We start from the raw sequence: 16,678 nt of genomic DNA, 5'->3' as shown, positions 1-16,678 counted from the left end.
CTAAATTACAGCTTTTTGATTGCTTTACGAAAAAAAAAAACATTCATTTCCATAATTTTGCAAATGTGTAACTTGCGCTTCCTTGTGGCAAAATTTCGAAACAAGTAGACCATTAACTGTAAGCCCTTGACCTACCAAACAACATTGTCAAAGACACCAACTCTGTAAGTGATCAGAATTCTGAGATATTTTAAATTTAAAATTTGCTTGACCTCAAGCACCGCCTAATGGTATATACAAGAGCATGCTAAGTTTTAAAAATTGCCTAAAACATTTTTAGCAAGTCGTATCCTTTTATAACGATCAATTCTGACTATACATGTCAATGGTTGCTCCTCCGTGATTGATCTTGAACTGGTACCAGTTGCACTGTGATCCAACTGAATAAGGGGCTGGGACATTCCACTTATTCTCAAAGTGCAATTTTAGCAGCTCATGCATATTTGATCAATAACGGCGCCGGCCAAGTCCTTATAGTCAGCTGGGAAGGGAAAGGAATGTTAGAGTGTACTGGTTGTTGCTACTAGAGACCGAGAGCACTCTGCGTCCCACAACCCGCACGGACTGGGGTATTTGTTAGACGGAAAGGATGGGAGATCTGGGAGTCACCGTTGGGTCGGTGATGCGATCCATGGATAGGGTTATTTATAGTGTTCGTGATAGATTGTGTGATGAATAAGGTGAATAAGGTCAAGCGGCACAGCACGCTTTTGGTTGCATAACTTATAGGCGTTATATATACACTGTGCTGTGAGTGGAAGTTGGAAGGGAGGGAAACGACTTTTTTCAATTCGTTTCTGGTTCTAGCGATGGCTATGAACATATGAATATACATGAGTTGTATATGTAGAGAAGAGAGAGTGAGAGAATGTGGATAGAAAGATACAAAGTAGGATGAAAAGGACGGGCCAGGGATTGAACCCATGACCTTCTGCATACGAATCAGAAGCGGTAGCCACTAGACCACCAAGCCCGTCATCAAGTCGTATCCTTTTATAAAGTCCACCAAAACTATTCAAATTTTTATTACTTGTTCCTCAACGAGTTTGATTTAATTGGTGCAAATTTGGGCTTGATTGATTATTCAACTTTACACGAAATTAGAGCCCTTCTATCTATATCTAGTTTTTGACTTCCGTTTATCAAATTACTGTACCTTAGGACTAAGCGAACCGAATTAAATTAAATTTTGAAAGTTTGTGACTAATGTATTGGTCTTCATGTATCGTTGGACTCGACTAAAATATGGCCAAAGGCAAAAAAGTTGCAATTTATTGAAAACTTTTCGAAAACTTCTAATGATTCGAATGTTTTATCCAAGGGCTGAAAGTCTCTTTAATAAAGACAAGAGACGAACCAGCCAAGGGCTGAAAGTCTCTCTAATAAAGACAAATCAATCAATCAATTTAATAAAGACAAATCAATCAAATCAATCGAATGTTTTATTTTTGTAAATTTGCTATAACGTTGTAAAACATTCTGATATTGTATAGAGAATTAATTAATTAGCAGATTTTTGGATAAGCCACACTTGATTGACCGTAATCATTTCACAATAATGAAAAAAAAAAGAAATGACAGAACTTGGCAGAATCATTTTTGTCTTCGTAAATACGACTCTAGACCCATTGTGCACTGAAAAGCCCGCATCCAGCAGGTTGCTGTTTGCAAGTGGAAAATTCCATGTAGACAATAGGACGCGAAGCTCAGCAGCGAAGCGAAAGTTATTTTTAGACGCAACTCGGTTCAACTTCTCGGGTTTGAATGGAGGTGTTTGTGTGTAGTTGTTTGGGGCGAACCGAACATTAACAAGAGGAAGTGTGCTTTCGGATTTCAAGGACCGACTCACATGAGATGAAGCTAAGAACTAACTTTATTTCTTACCTAAGGTCTTATATACTACAATTTTCTTCCTGGGTCTTACTGTGCCATGACGCACTTGCATCTGTACCCGACAATTTTTACTGTCTCTGTCTGCTTATCGCAATTCTATTTTCTTAACTATCAACGACTCATCGTCGCCAAGATTTACGACCGCATCTTTGGGTCGCTCTATTATTATCGATTTTGGGTCTTTATTTTCTTAATGATTATTCGTGCCTGCTTACTTACTTGTACGTACCCTACAGTAAGGATGATAAACTAAACATAAAGTGACAAGAAATGCCATGCGGCGCGCTGATAGTAATTTTCAAAAGCTCAATGACGCTCAAATGATTCATGTACATAATGATTGCTAATTCCGTCTACTGTAACTACATTGATTGATTTAATTAACAGCGCGTTCGTAACAGTAGTGGTATGGAAGCTATGGAACCGTGTAGCGCATCTTAATACAACGAATGGATTATGATTTATCACATTTTCTGTACGTTTTTAATACATAAATTGGTAGAAAAGGCATATCTCAATTTTTGGTAGCTTTTCTTGTTTTGCGTGTAGATTGAATCGCCTGCAACATCTACACTTCTCTCGGGCACGCACACGGGTATTATTTAAAGTTTCGAAAAACACCATCATGAAAATACTACAGACAGCATCCCAAGAGTATGCTCAAATCCAAAACCAGACACAGAAAAAACGAGCGTGTTCACAAATTACGACTATGTAGTTATTCGCCATCATTAGAAAAGTGGCTCCTGAAATTTATCTGAAACAACCGTAGTCCACTTGTAACTACAGCTCTGCAGGGATTTGAAAGAGAAACTCATATCCAGACAATACCACCCCGCGCACTCTCAATCTCCCCGGGGTTCTCGCCATTCCTCGACCGGGTGTACGGTTCGAGGCGTCTCAAGTCTGAGCTTTTGGCAGTTTGACAAAAGTTTCAATCGTTTTATTGAATTTTATTATTTCATCCCACTACTCGTCGAAAAAGCAAACGCTCTTCAAGAGCGGACAGTGGCTTCGAAGAGATTTCACCTAATCGTTTACTGGTCGGGATAACGAACCGTGTAGCCAGCAGCTATTTTAGCTGCGTTGTTCATTCATGTCTGAATTTCTGAAATGGCAAAACTCAAAGTCTCTCCTGCTCCCCAAAGTCGTCGGGATGGTGGTGGCGAAAGCATAAATAAATGTACTGGGAGGAATCAAGCCATAACATGCACCTTTCGTGACTGCGTGACGAGGATGGGCGGTTGATGTGGTGCGCGGTTGAAAGGGAAGAGAGGGAGTTGAGTTTTCCATCTATTATTTATAGTGACTTTTTGGCTTGGTTTTTCCCTCGGTATGTTATGACTGTTGCTCGTGAAAGTTTCAACTTTTACGGTGACTGGACCCGACAATTTGGGATTGAAATAGATGAAAGGTCATCAGCCTTCCATCAGATCAACGACGATGGTGGATGGTGTTTGATGTGGGTTGCATGCTTTAAAGAGAGAAAGATTTCCCTCGGATTTTCAGACTTTTATATTCTCCGTGACGAAATTTTCAGTTTATAACCGTGGAAGTTCTCATAGAACACTAAACTAAGAAGCAAGCTCTGTCCCAAGGAGGACATAACGCCAAGAATAGAGGTAATGTCGGATATACATAGATGTTTGTTTACTTATCCGAATTATCAGAACACTCCACAATATGTCAAACGTGTACACCATTACATAATCGCAACATCGCCAATAAAGAAAAGTGGAAAATCCACAAATTAAGAAAATGCTGAAGTGTTTTTTTTGGGCAAAGTGAAGCCATGTGGAATCTATTGGCTCTGGTGAACCTCTCCTGCACTGTCCCTGTTATCATAATCAATGACTACTCTCTGTCACTACCCAGTAAACTTGTCAATAAGATGCATCAATAAGAGGAACAGCATGACAGCTACTGATTAGATCCTTATCCTTACTTGGTCTTTCTACGTAACCAGTTCAGGTTGTAGCGCCCCGAAGCCGAAAGTGACTGACACTGACACAAACTCCCTCAAGCTCAAAGAACAGCAACGACGGCAGTGCTTCTCGATCGACTCCTGTGACACCACGAAATAATTATCACGTCAATCAAGTCGCCTCTGCGGTGGGTGTGAAATCTTCCTTGTGGAATTGCGTGCGTGAGCAAAGATAATCATGGAGTGATTATCGTGTCTGGCCTTCAACCCCCTGTCGGTCAGCTCATTGCCAACATCTGTCTTCGTGTTCAGTTGGTGGTGATTAGACGATGGATTTAGGCGAATGTGGGCAGCTACGGAGGAGATGTTTGCGTTATTCGGTGCTGTTTTGATTTGTTGAGACAATTTAGTATTCAATAACTACCGAAGTAACAATTCAGAATCATGCCAGTTTAACAAATGCTATACAAAAGCGCTGACAGTTGAATAACAGAACTGAAAGCGACACTTTTGTTCTGCATGTAACTGGAAATTGAAAAATTATAATGTAGCAGGCTGTGATTCATAAAGTTACTCAAATGTCAGAATAAAGACCATCGTAGTCCAATCTTCTTGTCTTTCCTTGTATCTCCCTACAATATCTTCTATTTTTTTTTCGTGGTGGAAAATGTTTTCCATTTTTGCAGAAATCATCATTTTTATTTTTTGTGAAATTTTGTTTACAAATGATTTCTTCAAAAACAAAAAACAAAAAAAAATCAGGACATACCTTGTTACCGAACGGTAACTTTGCGCTAATTGTGGGTAGTGTAGGGAAACTTTTATATAGCTACTCCAACGAATGTTAAAAAGTGGGCGGCGTGCGTGTTGACCCAATGCGGGTCACGGTACGCCAACACGCAATGTGTTACGGTGTTACCGTTGCACATGAAATCCCATATCATGATTCCGTGTAGAAGTTTGTAACGTTTCGACGTTTTTCTCTTTTTAAGTAAAATTATCTTTGAATTCGATAATTTTGAAATACTTCTTGCTTGTGTTTTGTATTTGTGACGTGTTTGGAAGTCAGCTTTACGCTAGTCAACCAAATGCATTGTCTCTTAAGGTTTTGGGTTAGCGAAAAGGCTTACTCAGCTAATTTAGTGTGTTTATTTATATTATGTTAGTTTTAAAGTTAGATTATTTGAAAAATTGGAACAACTCACCCGATAAATTTGTTTTCGTCGTGAAAGTTAACGCCGCCATGAATCTGTGATAGAGAGATCAGTCCTATATCGTTTGTTCCGAAACACAACTTTCGCGTCGGATCCTTTCTTCTGATACTGTTTATCGTACTTTCAGAAGATCATCTGAATCAACGGATTCAGGAACATTCCCAGCATTCCACAAGTCCATCGACGTGGATCCGTGCGGGTATGTTCTTTTTTCGTCCCCTTTCCATCGTCAGACCACCGCCGCCGTCGTGAAATCTGTAAATAGTAAAGATGAATTAGTAAAACTTAATAATTTTGTTTATTTCTTAATTTTTAATTATATTTTGGTTGATTTTGAGCACTAATATTCGTAAATATTGGTGCTCAGTGGAAATAAATCTTTGTTTCCCCAAATCGGTCTTGGGATTATTTCCCAGACAACAACCATAATTAAAAAATCAATCATCACGTCGGGTATCGAAACTATGTTTGTTAGCGATGTCTACGTTCGCCGTCATAAATTATCTCATAAGACACCATTTTGGACATAACTAACAATTGCACATATTTGTTTTACTTTACCTTCTAGTATTTTTTTTTTCCTCTTTTGGATCCGTTCCTACTTGATGAAATCCCGCGATGAATAGCCTAGAAATAGAATCAAAAAGCAATTAATCCTTAATATTGAATAACGAAGTATGAAATACTCCCCCGGTTTATCAGCGCATTTCTTATTTATTTTTACGGACACCGCGACCGCGACGATCACCACCACCGAAACTGACGATTGTTTTTGTTTTCATTTCTTTTTCGGTTCTTTTTCGTCTCGCGTCGGTGACAGCGCAGACGTCACTCGCGTTGACAGTACGTTCCGTTCGTTTCGTTCAGGCCCCTGGCATGAATGAATAACTGCCTTATACTCATATTCGTGCAAATTGAAACGAGCGTGTAATCAACAAACGCAGCTTTTGTTTGATGTTGTGAGCCACACACGAAATCACATTCATAATGCGTGTTTGTTGGGTTGGTTTATTCAACTAATCGCATGCTCCTCTTACCGTACATTAATATTGAAGCGAGTTTGAAGTGTTTTGTGATCATAAGCGGTGGAGAAAATGATTCCAAAAACTGATCAACAAACCAAAATAAACGTTAAACAAAAAATTGTTGATGTTTTCGCATTTGACAGTGGGCGCTATTTATTAGCGCCCAGGACATCCTGTCTACCATGATTCCAATGCATTGATATAGGCCGTGTCAGGGGCCTGGTTTCGTTGCAGTTGGTAGTAGAACTTGCATGCAAGATTTTATGCTGTCAGTTTACATTGGATGTTTACATAGAGCTGTTCGATATTTTTTGCAGATTCTGAATTTGGTCAAATTAAGTTTGATGTTTAGAATTTATTTCTGCTTACGTTTATGCAGCGTTTGATTGCGAATGAGTCAAACACAGTTTTGATGTGCAATCAGCTGCGGTTTAGTTCCGTTACGTTAAGGAGAGTCAGGGAGGAGGTCAGACGCAATGAGCTGATGGACTCTGATGATCCGAGTTTAAGCAGTTTGGTTTGCAAATGTGTCAACGAGGGTGTTGATAATGCAACCAGCTGTAGTTCCGTTACGTTAAGGAGAATCAGGGAGGAGGTCAGACGCAATGAGCTGATGGACTCTGAGGATCCGAGTTTAAGCAGTTAGAGTTGCGAATGTGTCAACGAGGGTGTTGATGATGCAACTAACTGTAGTTCCGTTACGTTAAGATCACGGCTATGTAAGTTTTTTGACATTGAGGAGTTTCCATTGTGGTAATCGTTCAAGGAGTAACGGTTATGTAAGTTGTTTGACAGTGGAAAATTCCCTTTGTGGTAGTCGTGTTCGAGTCTTTCCGTGTTGTTAATTGCTCTATGACCATCAATGTAAACTGGACATAAGTTTTGTGTTTTACGTTAAGTTTGATTCAACTGTGTAGTTTTCTTATTGAGTATTTTGTGAGTTATGAAAATTTGATCAGTTCCTCTGATCAAATTTTCATAAAACTGGGTGGTGTGATGTAACGTTTTGACGTTTTTCATCTTTTTAAGTAAAATAAAGTTTGAATTCAGTTTGATAAATTTGGATAAATCTGTTTTTTTTTTATTATTTTAAATTTATATTTCAAAGTTCGTTTCTTTAAATTATTTCTATTTTAGTAAATTTGTAGCTTTTGACGTTTTTATCTTTTTTAAGTAAAATCTCGTTAATTAGATTCGTTGAATTTGGCTTGGAGTTTGAACCGTTTCCTATAATAGAGATTATCCGTTTCATGTAAGGTTTGTGTCTAGGCTAAGCTAATGACGATTCATGTTATGTATCTTATAGGACTTTTTCGATGGCGCTAAATAGTTTTGCGGCCATGTGCGGTTTGAATTTGGCGCATTTGTAAATAATAGTTTGTAGATTGTATAGACGACTGTTTCTATAGCAGGAAATTTACTTGACAAGAGAATTAGACTTGACTCCATCACTTTAAATCAGAGTCGGCTGGTGAACAGAAGTGAGCTCCGGCGATCTTCTCCCAGTTTTTAGTTTGAAAAGGTGTGTAGTGTTTTGTAATGATGTAGTTTAGTAAATTAGTGTTGTTTGAAGTGAATTTGATTTTAATGGATTTTGTTTTTCGTTTGATAGTTTGAATTTGTGGATTTTGTCGCCAGGGGCAGACACTCTGTTCCCTGAGCGGTTATTTGTTGTTTCAAAGGTAATTGTAAAAGTGATTTCGTTTAGTGTATATTGTTTTAATTTGTGTTTCTTCTTTGGACCTCGGCGTCCAAAGACGCTTTTAATTTTGGGCTTTAAGCCACTAGTGCTCGTCCTCGCCCGCCAGTTACTGGCACGGACTCAAGGGGATACTTCCGGCCTACCTGCGTGCAGTTTAGGCACGATCAGGCAGAGTACCGGCGCCGACACCCCTCCGCACCTTTAGTTCGGCGAATATCAAGGAGAGCCCACCGTCGTCGACGATTGGCCACGAAGATAGCACCGTCAACGACCAAAAACCTGCGCAGGTACGTCAATCATGGCCATGATACACACACACACTTGACGAGCATTATGTGAAAATAATATACGTTTAAACGAATTCTTTTGTTTGTTGTTCTTGTTTTATTGTTTTGGTTCTTTAAATTAGTTAGTTACTTTTAATAAATTCATTTCAAACACTTTTAATTATTCGCGTGTTGTAGTTTGTTCGGTTTTATCTCCTTTTTAAGTAAATTCAAGTTATTGGTTCAGTTCGTCCGTTTTTGTGTATCTGATTCAGTGCGTTTTGGGTTTTATTTCAAAATAGCGGCCGTTCGAAGGAGCCCTTGAGAGTAGAGTCGTCAAATTAGTCGGGCAAACCTAAAAATGAACCGATGGTCTCTTGTTCGCAAGAGTGGCGCAAAAGCCACCGAGTTTTGAAACTTCTCGAGCTAATTCGGCGAACGGTTACAAGTTTATAGCAACAAATCATTTAAATTGTCAGTTACTATTAAATCACTGTTTGTATACAAAACTGATATTGTATTCAAGGAAGACATTGTAAATAATTAAAATAGATAGCTATGACCTAAAATACAAGCATGTACACTCAGTTACTAGAATAAATAATAAATACAAAATATAATGTAAATCATCAATGTATGTTTCACAAAGCTTGTAAACCGCACATTCAAACTCGACACAAACATAAAAGAAAACTGCTGCATGGGAGCCAAACGTAGAGTTGTCGCGAGCTAATAAAGGACTGTCGGCAAATATCAAAAAGGGGATATTATTAAGAAAGGGTAGGCTACTGGGTACGATCACCACAGCATTAGGTCTCTTTTCCACGCTGATTATTGAAGAGTTCAGACGTTTCATAGTGAGCCAAAAGTAAACAGCTAAAGTGAAAGCTTAGACATTGAGTGTGAATGACGTTGTGGATTTCAACGACCAACGGTTAAATCAGGACCCAATATTTCCGGGCTCGAGACATTTTGCCTTCCTAGAGAGCCTGTTGGCGAATACGCCGCGCCTCTATGGTGTCGGTGTCTCTAGGCGACCTGATTGATTACCCCTCGCCGATAATAGCGGAGAAAGTGAAATGACACGGGACGACAGTTCCCTACACAGTTATACTGGTGAGTCTGTATCGTTCATAAGAGACACAATAGATGTGACAACTGAAAAATTGCAGATCATGTTGTGTTGCTGGCATGCAAGATTCAATATTAAAACTAAAGATCTTGAATTGCTATCAAATAGTCATTAAGTGAAGTTATACTAATATTCAAAGTGAAATAGTTTCCTTCCTAAAGGTAGTGGCATGCAATTACGAAATTATATATGTTTCTAATGTGTTGTGTAGTTTGACAGGAATCTTAAAGCAACTACATATCATACCCTTAACCTAAATGAAGAATTATAAACTAGTGGGGTAAAAAAAACTATCAACTAAAACACATGCAATTACTTACGTTTAACTTAAAATTACAGTACGGATTAGTAGTGCGACTTGAGTGACGATTGAACATATTGCTCGGCGCGAATCAGGAGAAACAGATAGCGACATAGCTTGACCAACATTAGACTGGTTCATAGACTAGACTCAAATTGGACGTATGTAAGACGGGACTAAACGTAAGTTAGAACGAACCTTTTTCTATATTTGATAATCAACCAACACATATTGCTGCATCGTTACAAACAAGAATTATACCTATTACAGGAAAATAATAATCCACCTACCAGTAAATCCAATAACGGTCGTTTAATTCCGGGATTATTATTTTGGAAAATTTTCCCTTGTTGGCAGTTCCCAACAAATTATTATTTTCGTTTATATACGAAAAACGAAACAGTCGGTCATGTCAAGTCGAACCCTTCGGTCGGGCAAAGTGGTTGGTGAGAACGGTAGTGCAAATAGTGGTGTGCAAGTGGTGGTCACGGCAGATCCAGAGGAGTCGTTTCCCGGGCGGACATGCCAGGTGTGCCGAGGATTGGATTCTGACGAGATGGTGCGATGCGACGTGTGTTCCAAGTGGCATCACTTCCGGTGTGTAGGAGTCACGCAGCAAATAGAGAATTTTCCCTGGAATTGTGCCAAATGCGAATCAGCGAAAGGTGTTCAGGAAACTAGTTCTACTGCAGCTCTTCTTCAAGGTGGTGAAGGTCCTTCAGGGCAGACGTTCGATTCGTACACGAATAGACTCGCAGTACCACCACAGCATCAACTTCAACATCAACACCAGCAGCAGTCACAGCAACAGCGGCAGCAGCGACCTGATGTAACGGCTAGCCAACAAGCCATCTCGTTTGCACCTGATAAGGCGAACCAAACTAAAGAAGCCGATCAAGCACCGTTCGTTACTTCTCTACAGTGGGTCGTATCTCCTTCTCGAAACGAATCCAAAACTCCATCGGAATCTTCAAGTCGATCTTCACAAACTCTTGCTAAGCTGAAACTCCAAATGCTGGAGGAGGTGAGGAACATCGAGCGTCGTGAAGCAGAGCGGCAAAGAATTATAGCTGCAGAGGAAGCAGAAAAGGAGAAAGCCTTCGTGGAGCAAAAGTACCAGCTACTGGAGCGAGCCTTGAGCGATAACGGTTCATCTAAAAGCGGTTCGATCACCCGAACGCGAAACTGGATCACAGCCACAAATGCTTTCCACAGTGAGCCAACAGCCGATCAAGGCAAAGGTCTAGTCAACGCGAACATTCCGGCGGGCCAGATGCAGGTTTGGAACCCAGCAGTTGTGCGAGCTGGTAGTACTCGCTCGTCGTTAGTAGAACCAACCCCTCCAGATCCATTTCCAGTACCGGAGTCTATGCTAAACTTCCCAGTAGATCAACCGGCATTGAACTCCGGAATGCGGCGGTTAGCTCTCGGGTCAACGGATCGAACTCCGCGGCCGACACAGCCTCGACCGATTCCAAATGTCGAGCCTTCACGTCGAGTGTCGATGGCACAGGTATCCCACTCTAACGGACACGGAGTAGCTGCACCGACTCAACACATGGAAGGAAACCCATTGCGTCAATTTCCACATAACGTGTCAGTTCCGGAGTACCAACGATTCGGCCCACACTCGAACCAACCACCGATTCATCAGCAGAACCATCTCCATTCATCTACCATGCAAGACCATCGATTCTACGACCAAGATGGAGAAGTAGAAAGTGATCAATACCCGATCACTCGGAAGCAGTTGGCTGCCCGACAAGCCTTTTCAAAAGATCTTCCAACGTTTTCAGGAGATCCGGAAGAGTGGCCTTTGTTTTTATCCACCTTCAACAGCACTACCGCTCTGTGTGGGTTCACCAATGATGAGAATATCGTCCGCCTGCAGCGAAGCTTAAAGGGTCGAGCGTATGAAGCGGTCAAAAGCCGACTGCTCCACCCAACGAACGTCAGCGGTGTCATGTCGACGCTCAAAATGTTGTTCGGGCAACCAGAAGTTATCGTTCACTCGATGATGGCGAAGATAAACTCTGTCCCGGCACTGAGAGAGGATAAATTAGAAAGCATCGTAGATTTTGCCGTCAGCGTTCAAAATTTCTGTGCAACCGTGGACGCGTGTGGATTGGATGAATACTTCTATAATATGACCTTCCTCCACCAACTCGTGAACAAACTGCCCCCTTCGATCAAGTTGAGTTGGGCACAGTACCGTTTATCACTACCGACAGTGAATTTGTCATCTTTCAGCAGTTGGCTTTATTCTCTAGCAGAAGCTGCTAGCGCCGTTACCATCCCATACAATACCTTCGAATCCAAATCTGCACGTAGTGACTCCCGAGCGACGAAAAAGGGCAACTCATTCGTCAACGCTCATTCTGAGGAAACATCACCAGATCATAGCTCTACAGCGTCATTAAACGCGAATGGTGCAGCCAATAGCTGCCCAGTATGCAAGGGAAGCTGCAAGTCGATCACGAAATGCGCACGTTTTCTGGAATTCTCACGCGATTCTCGTTGGGCCACTGTTCGAGATCTAGGCCTTTGCCGCCGATGTCTACGCCAACATAAGGGTGGATGTCAAGCCAAACTGTGTGGCAGGAATGGGTGTGAGCTGAAGCACCATGAGCTGCTGCACAACGAGCAGAAGAGCGCGCCGTGGAGAGCAAACACTTCTTCAAGTGATACTAGCAGATCATCACCGAATCAACGTGAGGAATCCACTTCACTCCCAATGCAAGATTCCACCGATCACGGGTGCCATACTCACCAAGTCACCTCTAGTCAGGTGTTGTTTCGCTACCTACCCGTAGTGCTACATGGAAAACACCGATCTATCGAGACATTTGCCTTTTTGGACGACGGATCCGAGCTCACCTTACTTGACGAGGAGCTTGCGGATGAACTACAGCTAGAGGGAGAAGAATCATCGCTATGCCTGCTTTGGACTGGAGGAGCAAAACGTCGAGAGGATTGCTCAAAAAGCGTTCAGCTAGAGGTAGCCGCAAAACACAACGATTCCAAGAAGTACACTATGCATGGAGTACGCACGGTTTCTGAACTACTTCTTCCATCACAAACACTCAACTTCGAAGAGTTGTCTGAGCGGTACCAGCATCTCAAGGGCCTCCCGATTATCTCATATCAAGATGTCCGGCCAAGAATTCTTATCGGGATGAAAGATCAACACCTCAGCCTTGTCCAGAAGAACCGCGAGGGAGCGCTACATGAGCCAATCGCCGTTAAAACTCGGCTAGGATGGACGGTTTGTGGAGGAGGAACCCTCGAAAATGCCGCCAATTTGGTACACTCGGTGTTTCATATCTGCACCTGTGAATCAGCTTCGGATGAAAACCTTCATAAAATGATGAAGGAATACTTCGCAGTAGACAGTTTAGGAATTTTTCAGTCAAAACAACCTCTACTTTCGGCAGACGAAGAACGAGCGCAAACGCTGCTAAAGACTCGAACAGTGTTGAAGGAAAACTGCTATGAAACAGGATTATTATGGCGTTACGATGATGTTCGACTGCCCGACAGTTTTCCGATGGCTCTTCGACGGCTGCAGTGCCTCAGAAAAAGGATGGATAAAGACCCCCAGCTAGCGGATGCCCTCAACCAAAAGATCATCGATCTCGTCGAAAAGAACTATGCCAGAAAGCTCACCGATGACGAACTTTCTGAAAGTTTCGCACGTACGTGGTATCTGCCGATATTTCCAGTAACGAACCCCAACAAGCCGGGAAAAATTCGAATGGTGTGGGATGCTGCCGCGGTCGCCCACGGAGTGTCTCTAAACTCTGTTCTGCTCAAGGGACCGGACCAACTCTGCGAACTTTTCACCATATTGGTTCAATTCCGTGAAGGCAGGATTGCTTTAACGGGAGACGTGCGTGAAATGTTCCTGCAAGTGCGCATGCGACCCGATGACCAGCAATGTCAGCGATTCCTCTGGTATGAAGGAAATGGGGCACTCTCAGTCTACGTTTTGCAGGTGATGACATTTGGGGCGTGCTGCTCTCCTAGTAGTGCTCAGTTTGTGAAAAACCTGAATGCCCAGCGTTTCAAAGGGGACTATCCAGCGGCAGTTGAAGTAATTCAGAAGCGTCACTACGTTGATGACATGCTGGTAAGTGTATCAACAGAAGATGAAGCTATTACACTCGCGCAACAGGTGAAGAAGGTACACGCAGAAGGTGGCTTCGAAATTCGTAATTGGATCAGCAACTCCAGGCGTGTAGCAGACACCTTAGATGAGGACCCCGCTGAAGAAAAGAACCTCGACCTTTCGCCAGAACTAGCCACGGAGAAGGTGCTTGGCATGTGGTGGAGTACCGACCTGGATACCTTTACATTCAAAGTTGGATGGGACCGCTACGGCCGAGCTCTGCTGCAAGGACAGCAGCGTCCAACGAAACGCGAGATGCTTCGCGTGCTGATGTCCGTGTTTGACCCGCTTGGACTAATTGCCCAGTTTTTAATATACTTAAAAATCTTGCTCCAGGACGTCTGGCGCTCCGGCATCGGCTGGGATGATCAAGTCGACGACAACATTTTTGAACGTTGGCAAACCTGGCTCCAAGTACTCCCGCAAATCGAACATATCAGGATTCCTCGGTACTACTTCGGCGCACAAAGATCAAACAATGGATACGCGCAGCTTCACACGTTTGTGGATGCCAGTGAAAACGGTATGGCAGCCGCCTGTTACCTACGTTTCACTTACGAGGATATAGTGGAATGCTGTATAGTCGCCGCAAAAACTAGGGTCGCGCCGTTGAAGTTTCTGTCTATTCCCCGAATGGAGCTTCAAGCGGCTTTACTTGGCGCCCGTCTGGCTCGTACAGTTTCGGAAGCTCTCACAATCCAGATCTCCCGTAGAATTTTCTGGTCTGATTCCCAAGATGTCCTGTGCTGGATCAAATCCGATCACCGCCGTTACTCACCATTCGTAGCATTCCGGATTAGCGAGATCCTCGAATTGACGGAGATAATTGAGTGGAGGTACGTTCCCACCGATCAAAACGTTGCTGACGATGGAACGAAATGGAAAGGACTACCAGATCTTAAACCTCGAGCGAGGTGGTTTAGCGGCCCACAATTTCTACATCTCCCAGAAGAAGAGTGGCCACGCACGTCAAGAGGATCAACAAGCACCGAACTTGAGCTCCGTCCGAGTGCAATGACACACTTCGTCGCACCTAATCCCTTAGTAAACGTCAACGATTTCTCCAGTTGGAGAAGATTAGCTCGAGTCGTCGCACTGGTTCACCGATTCTCCAACAACTGCAAGCAGAAGCACCTGAAGAAACCTACTATGAGCGGTCCAATCACTAGTCAGGAAATAACAATGGCTGAAGCGTACCTATTTCGTCAAGCACAGCTGGAGTCCTACCCTGACGAAGTTGCTCTTCTTCAACGATCACGACACGATCAGAAGCTAACTAGAACACCGTTGCCGAAAACAAGTTCGCTGCACCAAAAATCACCGTGGTTAGACCAGAATAGAGTTATGCGTATGCGAGGACGCATCGCCAATTGCGACTATGCAACCGAAGATGCTAAACATCCAGTTATCCTGCCCCGTGACCACCCCACCACTAAGTTAATCATTGCACACTTCCACCAAAGGTTTCATCATCAAAACCACGAGACCGTTATTAACGAAGTTCGTCAGAAATTCAGCATCCCACAACTTCGCTCGACGTATGCCAAAGTAAGAAATAGCTGTCAGCGGTGCAAGAATGACCGTGCAGCTCCCCAAGTTCCAATCATGGCGGACCTACCTGCAGCACGCTTAGACGCATTCTCCCGCCCATTCACGCATGCTGGTGTCGACCTGTTTGGGCCGTACGAAGTAGTCATCGGCCGTCGAGTAGAGAAGCGCTGGGGTATGCTTGTCACTTGCCTGACAATCCGTGCTATCCACGTCGAGGTTGTACACTCCCTCAGCACAGACTCGTGCATCATGGCCTTACGTAATTTCATTGCAAGAAGAGGGAAACCTCGAACCTTCTTCAGTGATCGCGGGACCAACTTCATCGGTGCCAACCGAGCACTCAAAGAAACGGAAAGTACAATCAATCAGGAACAGCTGATGAAGGAATTCGTAGATACCGACACTAGCTGGACGTTTCTGCCTCCAGCTTCACCGCACATGGGTGGAAGCTGGGAACGCCTAATCGGGAGCGTTAAGAAAAATCTTATGGCAATCCTACCAACTAAGAAGCTTACGGACGAAGTCTTGCGGAACCTACTAACCGAGGTTGAAAGCACTATCAACTCGAGACCACTGACGCATGTACCGGTTGACGATGATTCAGCCCCCGCTTTAACCCCAAACCATTTCCTGCTTGGATCATCAAATGGCTCAAAACCTTTGAGCAATGCCAACGATAACGGCGTTGCGCTTCGTCAAGGCTGGCGGCTATCCCAGGTCCAAGCCGACCGGTTCTGGAAACGATGGGTCACCGATTATCTTCCAGAGATAACCCGTCGCACAAAATGGTTTACGGATACTAAACCGATCGAGATCAACGACGTTGTAGTGATTGTCGACCCAAAATCTCCAAGGAACTGCTGGCCAAGGGGTCGGATAATTAATACCCTCCCCGGACGTGACGGCCAACCACGATCGGCAACGGTGAGGACTGCAAACGGTATCTACGAGCGCCCGGTAGCTAAGCTAGCCGTGCTAGATGTACGGCGCGTTTAGAAGTAAGCTGGCCAGGTGGCCACCGTACCTGGGGGGACTGTTGGCGAATACGCCGCGCCTCTATGGTGTCGGTGTCTCTAGGCGACCTGATTGATTACCCCTCGCCGATAATAGCGGAGAAAGTGAAATGACACGGGACGACAGTTCCCTACACAGTTATACTGGTGAGTCTGTATCGTTCATAAGAGACACAATAGATGTGACAACTGAAAAATTGCAGATCATGTTGTGTTGCTGGCATGCAAGATTCAATATTAAAACTAAAGATCTTGAATTGCTATCAAATAGTCATTAAGTGAAGTTATACTAATATTCAAAGTGAAATAGTTTCCTTCCTAAAGGTAGTGGCATGCAATTACGAAATTATATATGTTTCTAATGTGTTGTGTAGTTTGACAGGAATCTTAAAGCAACTACATATCATACCCTTAACCTAAATGAAGAATTATAAACTAGTGGGGTAAAAAAAACTATCAACTAAAACACATGCAATTACTTACGTTTAA

At 43.0% G+C, this 16,678-nt stretch overlaps 1 protein-coding gene across 1 annotated transcript; it reads left to right on the top strand.

The window, feature by feature from the left end:
* The first annotated feature begins 9,866 nt into the window (after positions 1–9,866).
* LOC134290998 (uncharacterized) lies at positions 9,867–15,792 on the top strand. The gene is made up of 2 exons (XM_062858243.1): positions 9,867–15,722; positions 15,781–15,792. The coding sequence occupies exons 1-2, from the start codon at positions 9,867–9,869 to the stop codon at positions 15,790–15,792; spliced, it is 5,868 nt and encodes a 1,955-aa protein (XP_062714227.1).
* Positions 15,793–16,678: the final 886 nt, after the last annotated feature.

Source organism: Aedes albopictus, chromosome 1 (genome assembly GCF_035046485.1).
Source record: "Aedes albopictus strain Foshan chromosome 1, AalbF5, whole genome shotgun sequence".
Lineage (NCBI taxonomy): Eukaryota > Metazoa > Arthropoda > Insecta > Diptera > Culicidae > Aedes > Aedes albopictus.
This window is presented reverse-complemented; position numbering and strand designations above follow the sequence as displayed.